Genomic DNA, 12360 nt, shown 5'->3' with positions numbered 1-12360 from the left:
GGTAGAGGACCGTGTCAACAAGCTCGAGAACGAAGACGAGGGGGGGAGACGGGGAAGGATCCAGAAAGTCCCTGCCTAAAAAACACGTTTCGGGTTGGCTTATAAGAAGACGCTAAGTGGATAATGAGCCGATGGCTGTAGGGAATAGATACCGTGATGTCGTGTTGCAGTTTGTGGTATTGATTTAGTGACATGTTGATAATGGCCTCGCGGAGAGTGGACAAAAATCATATCCGACAAGCCTGGCTTTTTCATACACCGGATCATTGTTTACAGCGGCTCGGCGCTAAAGGCGACTGAGCGGTTGTAGCAAATGTTGAAAACTAGCACGATACGGAACAACGCGAGTTCTACATCAATGGTTTCGCTTTTATATACGAACGCAAAAAGCGACGGTGTCGTTAAGATAAAATCACATCGTCGTTGGTGAAAACCTGCCGTGGATACGCTCGTGCCAGCTCTGGAAACGCCCTAGTTACCATGGCTACCCATTGAAATGAATGGGCCCCATGCATTCTGGATGGGAAATTCTCAAACCCGTTCATTTCAGATGGGGCTATTTTTTCGCTTCGGGGCCAATTGTGTTGCCACTGTCCTTACAGCATGAGTGGCAGTGGTTTTGCTATTGAAGCTGAAGGATTTTTAATTTGACTATAAGGGATTTAATATAATACAAATTACATTGGCTGAATGCATTGGGGATTTTTCACAGGGAAGGCTTGGGGTCAGTGTGGCCTAGACAAGAATGATGTTTACAGAAAAACCAGAACGGGGACGAGGGTTGACGCGGGAAAAGGAGACAAGAGTTCTGATAAGATTTCTTGTTGTTTAGACATGGCGGCGTCTTTCGGCGAAGAGGAGGTGAAGTTGGCACCTGACCCGCCTCATGGGGGCTTCGTGATGCACCGGTCAGACGAGGTGGGGAGTTCCTGGCCCGCCCATGGGGAAGGAGCCAATGCCCCGACGTGTGAAAAAGACGGGAGAAGAGAGACGGTAGCAGAGACGAGAGATGGGAGGCTCGACGAAGACTAATTAGACTACCGTATTTTCCGCACTATAGAGCGCACCCCCCAAAAATAGTTTTTGGACCTATATCTTCCATAGATAAGGCGCATCGGATTATAAGGCGCTACAATTGGAACCTCGACAAAACAGTCAGATGATTCAGTCCAACTGATTACCCCCTTAACATTCCCAAAGCTTGCAAAGACGCGTAGACACGTGCAGATGCGGTGTCCGTACGATGTCACTCGAATGCATCATTTCAAATATAATTCGGAAGGTTAAAGTCTTGGGATTCAAGAAATGCCAACCGTTCCTTAGTTTCTATTTTCTTTTTCGCTCGCAACTTTACTGTACATATGTCAAACACTTGGAATTGAGTTGAATTCACTCAACTCATCACAGCAACATCAAGATCGTTCTAAAACAAGATACCGGGAAAATATAAAGCCGCATAGCTCACCTAAGTTCTCACGTTCGATAATGATACGCATCCATGGTCTTCTTACAACCGTGAGTGAAGTCAATCCAGGAGAGTCAAATATTTACAAATACAGACTAATGAAAGATGTTTCTTAATGGCATACTTTAGCAAGCTTGCTATTCACAGTAATCTTTTTCGGCCAATTGCAGGGTTTGTTTTGGCCCTCTAGCCTATCCGAGGCTCCGAATAACTTCAGCCAATAGCGATCGATTTAACGGATGATTGACACATCTTTTTCGGCCAATTGCAGGGTTTGTTTCGGCCCTCTAGCCTATCCGAGGCTCCGAATAACTTTAGAGCCAATAGCGATCGATTCAAATGATGATTGACACATTGGTTAGCCAATGAAACGCCGGTATATAAATCCCAGCATACACCGCGGATGACTTCGCCTTCGGGGGAAAATCGAGTCGGCGGCTGTTGCGTAAGTTGCGAGACCTTGCGACTCAATATTGAGCCATATATAAGGCGCACTGTATTATAAGGCGCATGGTCAGCTTTTGAAAAAAATTAAGACTTTTAGGTGCGCCTTATAGTGCGGAAAATACGGTAATTAGACAATAATTCGGCTAAATTTGATGGAATTCACTTAGCTAAATATTTTAAGAAAATAAATCTGCCCCCGTGTGAAAATGCTTGTCTCTTGTCAATATTTTCCCTAAAATTAAGAAACGAGCGTGCATTGTTAGGAAAATAAAGTTTGTGTTTGTTTAATGGAGTCAGATAACTCATTCGAACAATTTGGTAAACGCTACATTTGGAATATTGTTTTTTCCCTAACAAAGCCATCACAAGTAAATACTAAAAGAGGATTTTTCTCGGGAGACTTGCGGCGGAAGACAACGGGAACACTTGTAACTGGAAACCACTCCGGGTCGTTTTCCAACGCGTCGATACGGATTAGCATTTAACCGTCCGCTACAGTATCTGATCAAGTGAGGCCCGCTGACCGCCGGACCCTTTGCCTCAAAGCCTCGCAAATTCAATTTGTTTTTATTGGGCTTTTCGAGCGTTTTTCTTTGGCAATCTAGCAGCCCTCCAAAAAGACCACAACGCTTTGGAGACTTGTTTGTCGGACCTTAAGTGGAGCTGTCAGTTCCCTCGATGCTGAAATCTAGAACGGTCTGCGTTTGTCTTTACGGGCTGGAATGAGCGTCCGTCTTGATGATTGAGAGCGGGTTATTACTCTCTTGTGCCGCTTCTTTTTCTCTCATTGAAAACAGCCCCCCTCATATGTGTACAGTAGACCCCCAGGATAGGGTCCCCCATTTTCACTTGACATTGTCCAACATTTTTCGATCTGAGAGCTACTTTTTGTTCCTGATCGGTGCAAAAGGCACAACTTTTAACCCAGGTCGTTACTATGCTATGACCAGGTTAATTATTAGAAGTAGGGTTAAACAGACACAGTCAACCACTAGAAAATCACAATGACTCGGCACCGGTGAGCTATTTTCAAAACGGCTTCGCGGGCACCACGTCGGAGACCCTTTTTACAGTGTTTTTCCCCATTATAAGGGCACCATCGACCACAAATGATTTTGTGTGCCGTTTGTGCAGATGTGGGGGTTATGTCTCTAAGATGCTTGTCATCTATTGCTCGACGCTGTATAAAATGCCGGTCTGCTCTTGATTTACCTCATGGGAGCAAGAAAAGGTCAATACACTATTGGCTGGACTCCTTTCTCCTTATTCAATTCAGTATCCGGTGTGCTTCATAAGGACTCGGGGAGTCGATAATACACTATTTTTGTACTGGATTTATCCGCGAGCTTGCACTGATGCTAGAGACACTCAAACACATGCTACCAATTGAAAAGAAGCTAGCGTTTATCAAGAAGTATGAAGAGGGCCTACGACTCGCTAAGTTGCGTGGCCGTAACTCATCGAGGATCTATTATTAAGCATAAGGAGTACTTTAAGGGCATGGTAATAGTCCCAACGAGAATTTGAAAAAATAATTCTATTTTGAACTTGCCAGATCATCCCCATCTGCATCCACCCACTACTCTAATGGACCAGCTCAAGTCATATTCCACAAAAGGCGGAATCGAATGTCATCTTTTGTTAAATGTATATCGATGTGATTAAATCATATGCACCCCTATATCACACAGGTCGTACTATTTTGTTATTTGAATGTTTATACCTGGGGAACCGGGGCTTCGGAACACATTATTTAGTTACCGTGGGTTTCTATGCTCCGCAAAATTGCTATTTCACATTGCGATACCCACCTCGTATCCTGGGGGTCTATTGTATCGCCTTTAGAGACGTTTGAATCGTTCTCTTGTGGCAGGCTATCCTATGATGATGACGGCAGAACATGAAATGTGACGACAGGCAGGAAAAACAAATGAAAATCCCAAAGTTGATCTAGAGCATTTATTGAGAGCAAAATTAGCCGGGACCATCTTTAATATCTCACACAGATACCAGACTTGTTGTCAAATTCTACGGAGACGCCGGCTGCATTGGCAAAAAAGGCTCGCAGTCTCTCAGACATCGGGGAGACCGCAGCAGAATGTTAATCACGAGATTGGAAAGACCGATCGATCGCCAACACTTTCTGCAATAATCCTTTTCAAAATCCGAATATAGATTTGTAAATCACTGACCGCCTGACAAGAGCAAGTTTAGGACAGGGGCCCGGAACATATGGCTCGCGAGCCAGATGTGGCTCTTTTAAATGAGTACCTATCGCTCGGGGATATAAAGCTACCTGCGCAAATGAAGAATTTCAAGGTGTCACACCAACAGACTCCATTTTGGCTGTACGTCGCCAAGGAAACCTGGGATTCTCTTTTTTCAAATTACTTTTGTCAAATAAACTTCCCGCAAAAATGGGAAAAGCGACTTATACTCCAGGTGCAACTTGTTTTTTTTCCCTTCTTAACTATGCAGTTTTTGGCTGGTGCCACGTATACTCCGTAGTTGGGTAAATACAGTACTTTCATGTTACCTTGTTTCGCCTCTAGTTCTTGCAAGGTGAGACACGGTCTCTTCTCCTCCGGTGCAGTGACAACTTGAGGTTGATTTTCAACCATTTGCGTTGGATTTCCTTCCACTCTTTGGAGCCTCTCACCTTCGAGCAACTGGAAACGCATATTTTGTTGAGGAAAACGACTTCTTATCACATTTCGAATTCCCAGACGCGAGAAAACCTTGTCTTCGTCGGAGTCGTCGTCCAACCGGACTCGGTTTTTCTCCAACGGTAGCATTTCCGTTTCCTTTGTCTTAATGGCAAAACAAATGGGAGCGAAAGAAGCTGCGGCGGAAAAACAGACCGTCGTTAGTTCAGAGATAATATAGAGGGAAAAATATACAAATGTCACGGTTAATAAATGGTGGCGAAATCTGCTCAAAAATGCATTTTTATTCAATGCAGAAATAATACCAATGACTTATTTTAATGGAGATAGCAATGCAATCTTCAAAAGTGCATTTATAGTTCGTTCTTTAAGAAAAAAAATGAATTGATCCTTTAACTTTTTAGAAGAGTTTTTTCAGTTTAAAGCCCCAGTGTGTAATATCTGACCACGAGATGGCACTGTATTGTCCAATGTAGGGGTGTCAAACTCATTCTTACCCGGGGGCCACACGATAAGACAAACTTTCTCTCGGGGGCCGGACTAGTCGATTTAGAAGAAAAGAGAAAGAAATAAGAGAAAGAGAGGGACAAGGAACAAGAGAAAGGGAAAGAGAGAGACAACGAAAGAAAATAAAGAGACAAAAAGAGAAATAGTAACAGGGGGAAAGAAAAAGAAAGAAACCCAAAGAGAAAGTGAAAGCAAGAAAGAGAGAACGAGAGAGGGAAGGGGAAAGCAGGAGAGAGAAAGAGAAAAGGGAGAAAAGGACAAGAGCAAAAGAAGGTAAAAAGAGACAGCGCTAAAGAGACAAAAAGGAACAAAGAGAAAAAGAGAGAGTGAAAGAGAGAGAGAGAAAAAGGGAGGAAGAGAGAGAGAGAAAGAAATACAGCATCTTTGCAAGTGGCACTTGGCTTTGGCAACATCAAGTGGACATATTTCAACCTGCAGCTCGTTTTTCTCTTGCGCTTCCCTCAGCGTTGTCTCGCAGGCCGGATTCAATCCCTTAGCGGGCCTGATCCGGCCCGCGAGCCGCCTCTTTGACACCCCTGGTCTGATGCCAAGGAAAAACGGTGCCAGTTGGCAGGTATGAATTCAACTGAGTAAAACAAATCCAAATTTCTCGACCTATGATTTACTTTGGTATGATCGTTTTTGCCTAGCATTCAAACCAATGTTTTTTTAAACTGTAAGAAAGATGTTTTGTACCACTAGGAGGCACTAAATATTGCACACTGTCCCTTTAAACGAGAAGAAGAAACAAAAGGATGGTTTAAGCTCGGATAGGCATGTTTGTTGTCTTAATAGATGCGGGACAAAATAAGGAAAGGAATACTAAAAAATGAAAATTGCAAATACCTTTGTTTATTTTGGAATCACTGCCAGACTCATCCAAGTGGACTTTTCCAGCTTCACTCATCTAAATGCACAACATTCCAAGAATAGTCATGAGAAAATTGTCTTTGAATTTTCAGAAAATGTGACGGATATTAATATTCACAGAAGCAACTCCATAACTTCTCCTAAAAAATACACTCGTCTTTTTAAAAGCCATATCCTTCGCCCCAAAAAACAAACGTAATTCCTAAGGAAATAAGAAAAAAAATCAACTGTCACAATGATCAACAATTTAAGTGGGTAGGAAATAAACATCAATATGCAAATCTCGATATTTTTAACTCGCTGGAGTCTTAAAATCCCTAATTGGAGAACTATTTGATGTCTCAAAGTTTCGACACATCGAGATCTCGCGTTTCTGAGAATTTTATTCCCTGCGTCAATGCCATCCTTCGAAGTTTATTGAGATATGTATTTTTAACATCTTCGCAATTCCCCACTGGCATCTTGAGCAGTACACAAGGTCTCCTATCCTCTAATGCAGGTGAATGATGCATTTGATCTTTACAAGTTTTCCCTTAAGTATGGCAGAATCTTATTTTCAGTGAGCTAAAAGTATTCAAGCAGCAGAAGATACACAGGTATAGTAGATCCCCAGGATACAGCGATCACGCTCTGTGACCTTTCCTTTTTACTGCGTGGAATAAGGTGTACTTTCAGCACTTCAGCGCATTTTCCACACTATAACATGAACAAACTACTTTGCGTGCCCAAACGACTCGGAAATTAAAACGTTTTGGTCCGTGCGTAAGACGGGTTACATTTTAAAGATGCCTGTCTGCATATAAAATGCTGGACTGCTTTTGTGGTTTTGGCAAAGCATATTAAAAAAAAATGCAGATATGCCATTTGCTGAACTACCTCCCACAATGCCTTTTTCTCCCTCCAGTAAGGAATCTTGTGAATACTTTGCGAGTCTATGCGATACGATATTGCATCGCAAAAACACGATAACCATTGAATCGAAGCTAGCGATTATGGCAAAATACGAAGAAGGCGCACGAACTGTTATGTTCGCAAAATTGCGTGGCCCTAACTGTTAAATAATAATGGGGTGATTTATGCACATCATCAATCCTTGCGAGTTGAATTGATCAAATCAGTTTTATTTTTTGTTATTTTAATTGGTAGTTCATGGCTGATTACCATAGAATAATATCCTCCCTTATTCAGCTATACCACTTTGCAATCTCAACCTCAGAGCGGATTCCTGACATGTAATGTAACTCAAATGTATTTTCGGATTGACGGCTTCTTTAATTTTTCATATTTTGTTTCGGGCGACCCCCCTCATCTCACATCACAAAACCAGCAGACAGCCGAGATATTTTTCACCGCAAACACGATTTATGTTGAGGTAAAAAAAAAAAAAAAATGAATTAATGATTCAGACTCCTCCAGAGGAACGGCCTGCAGTCTGGTGAACAGCGGGGGTTGCAAACTAGCTAAAGCATGACTCGGCATCCCGTCGCATTTTGGCCGTACAAAAAAAACAAAAAATGGACTCTGAAAAGATAAGTGCATATGAGTGGTGACACTTAACGATTGTAGGTGGGACATTTAATGCTCGCCAGAACTCCGTTTTCAAGTGCATAAGTGGCAAATGTCAGGCCGATAAAGACTTTAGAGTGAAGTGAAGAACATTTTTTGACACACAACGAAGATGCATTAGGAAAAGATGTTTAACAGGAGCGGATAAAAGGCAAAAACGGGACATCCTTGTCCGTTCCCGTCCCAAAGACAAGCAGTCAAGTACAAAGCTTAGACTACCTCTGCCAAGCTTTTCCCTTCTTTCTGCAGGAAGTAATTCTTCTTATACTCGTAATAGGGGTTGTAGCGATTCCAAGGCTGCAGGAAATCAAACCTGGAGAGGACAGAGGAGAGAAGCCAATCTTACCGTCCTGCAAAACCAACTCCGGGCGGATAAAGTGCTTTCCCTTCACGGAAAAAGCAAATCCGCAAAGGCGATGGGGTTTAATGGCGGCGTAGGTCGCACTCACCGGGGATCGCTCTTGGCACGGACGCTGGATTCGAATTTGAGTCCGTTCCTGACCACGTACTCCGCCAGCTTGTCGATCACGGCCTGGACGTCCACCGGCGGGGGGATTATAGCCGGTGCCGCCACTGCCACTGGAGCGTCGGCTTTAAAATTGCTTGGTGGAAAAACAAGAGCGAGACGTTTGAAAAGTTAACGAGTGAGCCGTGTGTCATAGGTACATAATTAAAATATTTATAAAGACATCGTTTTTCGCAGGTAATAGGATATGCGAAAATCTGCAGAGTAGCTCCCCCACCCTTAGTTTGAACATGCTGACCCACTCTTGCACCAATAGACAAAAGTAGATAATGGATCAGGGCCGGGCATGTGCCATTGATTTTAGGTGTAAATAACAAGTACAGATAACACAAATTTGCCCCCTTGCCCTCGTTCTCAGCAATAATGGGCTGTGGCCATAACAGTGCAGTTCATTTTCGCCTGGCAAAAACGGTACGTTTCGGCAGGCCGGAGCAAAGGCAAAAAAAAAATATATGTATATATTCATTAAACTACAGCAACCTAAAAATGTTCAGCGATTTTTGGTTGAAAGAGAAATGTTTCCAGCAGTGTCCTTTTTAACAGTTTAATGACTCGTTCCTCCTCTTTCTGGCATTATTTACAAACAATCCTCTTTAAGAGAAAACTACAGATGTTTGGGACGTTTTAGTGAAAAAAAACACACACAATTATTTCACCTGCGTGACTTTGACATGGTTGATGGGTGATTTTTATGCAGAAATACGAGTGACTCATTCCCCCTTGCCTCATTGATTGATAAGGCACTGGGTTACAAGGCGCACTTTCAAATTTCTTGCCAGATGAAGTTTTTTAAGGTGCACATTTTAGTCGGAAAAACAGGTTATACGAATGGATCACGCGCTACCTGATTCCTGCAGCGAGCTGAGACGGGTCAGCAGTCGCGGACGGCACTGCGACATTTCCAGAGATGGAAAGAGTCGCCGGATGCGGAAACGTTCCCGAAGCGGTGGTGGGAGTCATCCCAGATAAGGGCACGCTGCTGTAGTAGGAGCTGGCGTCCACTCCCGGGGGAGGCGGGGCCATGCAGTATGTTCCGTCGGGTAGCATGTAATAGCCGTAATAGACGGCGGCTGCGCTGGCTGTCAACAGAGGAAGATTACATTTCCATACATATAGATGGTAGCTCTACATCACAGTTTCACTCATTCCCCGATTGGGCTTTTAGCTTGAATCGCCGCATTTTTCCCTTTATAAATCCCCGTTTTCATAGTTTGGCCAGGGGTGCAAATTACACTCTGGTAAGACTTATGTGTTCATAATTTCACACATTATCATTTACATTACCGATATGCAGTGGTACCTCTTCATACAAGCACAAATATTTTGCTATACGAGTTTTATTTGCAACTAAAATCTTGCTCGCTGTTCAAAGGAAAATATGTCACAGAGGTTACCATTAGAGACAGCTCCAGACTGCTTAGAGGGTTTGTACACCTTTTTGTGGCCTAATTCAAGCACTTTTTAAGTCAAGTCACATTTATTTGTATATCCCTCAATCACAAAATGTCTTAAAGGACCCTGACAGGTCACAATGACACCATCCCCTGATCTTAAACAAACATGCAGGCAAGGAAAAACTCAAAACATCAGCTTGAGGAAAGAAACCTTGGGAAGGGGGCCTCACAAGTGCTAATCCCCCTTCCAGGATGACCAGGGCACAATAGATTTAGCATTGGGTAACGGTACACAAAACATAAAACTGTAAAATTGTCCAAAAAGTCCATGATCCCAACGAGGCAGCTTTCCGTCTCTGCCAGGTCAAGGACTTTCAAAACGAACCTTCTCCAGTACTATCAAAAGAAAAAAATATGCGCTACTGACCGGCGAGATTTTATCTTGCATATGCATTTAATAAGACATGTGATTTTTTTTTATCTTGAGTCAATCACGAATGCATTTGTTTTTGAGACAAAATTCTTCCCATATAGGTGTTGGGTAAAAATGACAGAATTATGTAGCATAGGTTTTTAGTTGCAGGAACCTCTTCCCATGAGAATTTATCACTGTGAAATGGTACTTTGCATGTAAATGTCCAAAATTGATACGTAATCCTTGCACAAAAACACACATCATTGTGCCCTGTTTAAGTGTAGAATGCACCTGTCCTCTGGGCATGACCCGTAGGGGGCGATGACGCTCCAAAAGAAAATGCCGTACAAACTATTAAATCGAGAGGCCAGGAGAAATGCAATGGCAAAGCGAAGCCACCAGAAAGCAGCGTCGGCCTCATTTTCAGGCAGACTTGATGAGAAACATTGCAACTATTTCAATCTTTTTTAAGAACTTCACCCGAAATTCAAGCACGGGTCAATCTTTAGATAAACAAGATTAAAATTCAAGCAAATTCAAGGATTTGGAGCACCCGTGGGAACCCTGCATCCACCTATATTGTAAGTCTATGCTCCTGGCAAGCCAAGTATTAACTCGCCGGGACAGCAATGGAGCTCACGGGCACAGTACTTGGTTGAATTTGGCGAGTACATGAATAAAATTCAATGTCAAAAGTTAAATTTAGTAACCTCCATTTGCGTAACGGGAATACTCTGAAAGGCCACATTGTCTGTCTCTAGGCATGCAAACGATTCGTCGGATTGCCCCGATAAGCCGCCATCCGATCCCGGTCGGACCATTCCCCGCACGTCAACGTCGTCGGTGCACGGAAACCTCCGGGGTCAATTACATTGGAATTAAATACAAACGACGCCGGGTGAAATCATGACAGTAAAATCGACGACTGTGGCGCCCGCCGAGCAGTTACAGCCGCCGAGTTTGAGAGAAAACAGCAGCGTCATCCCGAGATTTATTGTGGTTTGCTAGATGGGGTAGAGCATGTAAATGGTGTCGGGCGTAATGGAGTCGAGGCGGCAACGTGAGCCGCTGCATTCAAATTGCTCCCCTGCGAGCGACACATCAGTACGCCGCCTGTGTCCGGCTCTCCGGAGTAAAGCGGAGCAGAGGTGTTCATTACGAGCCTGTGATATTTCCATTGTTGTTCAGGCTTGCATTTTATTGCTCGCTCCCATGTTTTTTTAATAGCGACAAGATGACAAGTGACAAGAATTCATTTCTATACAAAGGAAGTACAGAGCTGTGACTTCTCATGCAAAACTGCGCTTGTTTTCCTGAAGAAAAGTGGGAATGAGGTGCGGGAGAAGGGAATTAATGGTCAGTGTCGATGAGGGTATGCTGATATTAACGCATTAGTCAGAGAACTTGTTAACTTTAATGGCAAATCCAATTTCCTCTAATCAGAAAATGGAAAAGCAACGCTACAAAAAATGGGTTGTCTACTTTCGCGGTGAAAAACGAAAAAGGCCAAAAGAGATTCTGTCGATCGTCGGGCCAAACAGATTCGGTAAAACGGAAAAACCTTCGTTGCTTTCAGAGCGGTAAATGAATTCACTCGGCTTGAAATTGTGTGAAAATTGCTCGTAAAAGCTCAGAATGAACGACGCCAAACTAGATTCCAGGGGACCCTTACTCTGGCTTAGGAAGCCAGTTCCAGGTTGGAGACAGGCTCAGCGACATGATTTTGAACTCACCGTCAGCCGGATACTGTGTTACTGCGCTTGGCACTGCAGGATCCGACACTTCTTCAGCGCTGGATTGCAATGCGCCGTTTCTTTCCTCCTTCGCTTTTCGTACAAGTGCTGCCAGAGGATGGTCCGGGTCCATCACTTGAAGTGGCTGGAAAGAGGTCAGTTTCAAAAACTCAATCGTCATGTCGGAAAGAACTTCTAAGTCTTTCATCCGAAACGCAGGAAGGTTTTGCCTTAAAAGATACAAAGCGTAATCGTTCACCACTAGGGAACCCTGAAAGCTTAGAATGGAGCTGAAGAGTGTGCATTTGAAGAAGACATACCACTGATGCCTGAAGGATACCAATTTGAAAACTTCGTTTTGAAACCGCAAAAGCGACGATCAAAATGAGCTTCGACAATCTTAAGTGTCTGCGAGAGAAAGTGAATTTTAGCTTGTATGTTTGTGTGTATGGGACACAGCCTCTGGCGTTGTTGAATTTTGTCTTCGAACGTATGGTGCGGCTCCCCTCCCCCCTTTTCATGCTTTCATGGGTCGTTGAGTCAAAAAGGTTCCCGACCCCTGCTTTTGCAGTTAGCGGGAGGTCAGTCAAAGATTGGAAGAGCGAACCGGAACTTCTCAAGCGTCGAGACCCTGGCTTACAGAGCTCAGCGGCATGAGTGGTTAGAAAATGAAACAGTGAAGGAAAAAAAAAACTAAAAATGACAGGGGCCATCAAAGTTTGCTCGCACGAGCAGCTGTGAAGGCGAGTGACGCCGAAGAACAAAGCAGGA

At 43.5% G+C, this 12360-nt stretch overlaps 1 protein-coding gene across 2 annotated transcripts in view; it reads right to left on the bottom strand.

The window, feature by feature from the left end:
• sfswap (splicing factor SWAP) overlaps positions 1-12360 on the bottom strand; it is a 67186-nt gene that overhangs the window by 37389 nt on the left and 17437 nt on the right. For both annotated transcript variants that reach the window (XM_088355957.1, XM_088355958.1), the window contains exons 7-13: positions 11590-11734; positions 8892-9126; positions 7971-8123; positions 7741-7834; positions 5932-5992; positions 4651-4754; positions 4449-4581 (exon numbers count right to left, since the gene is read on the bottom strand). In XM_088355957.1, the coding sequence (XP_088212083.1) occupies positions 4449-4581; positions 4651-4754; positions 5932-5992; positions 7741-7834; positions 7971-8123; positions 8892-9126; positions 11590-11734 (925 nt within the window). The remainder of the gene's footprint in view (positions 1-4448; positions 4582-4650; positions 4755-5931; positions 5993-7740; positions 7835-7970; positions 8124-8891; positions 9127-11589; positions 11735-12360) is intronic.

Source organism: Urocampus carinirostris, chromosome 16 (genome assembly GCF_059441175.1).
Source record: "Urocampus carinirostris isolate Australia breed hairy pipefish chromosome 16, RoL_Ucar_1.0, whole genome shotgun sequence".
Lineage (NCBI taxonomy): Eukaryota > Metazoa > Chordata > Actinopteri > Syngnathiformes > Syngnathidae > Urocampus > Urocampus carinirostris.
The sequence above is the reverse complement of the archived record's forward strand: the minus strand, read 5'-3'. Positions and strand labels throughout refer to the sequence as shown.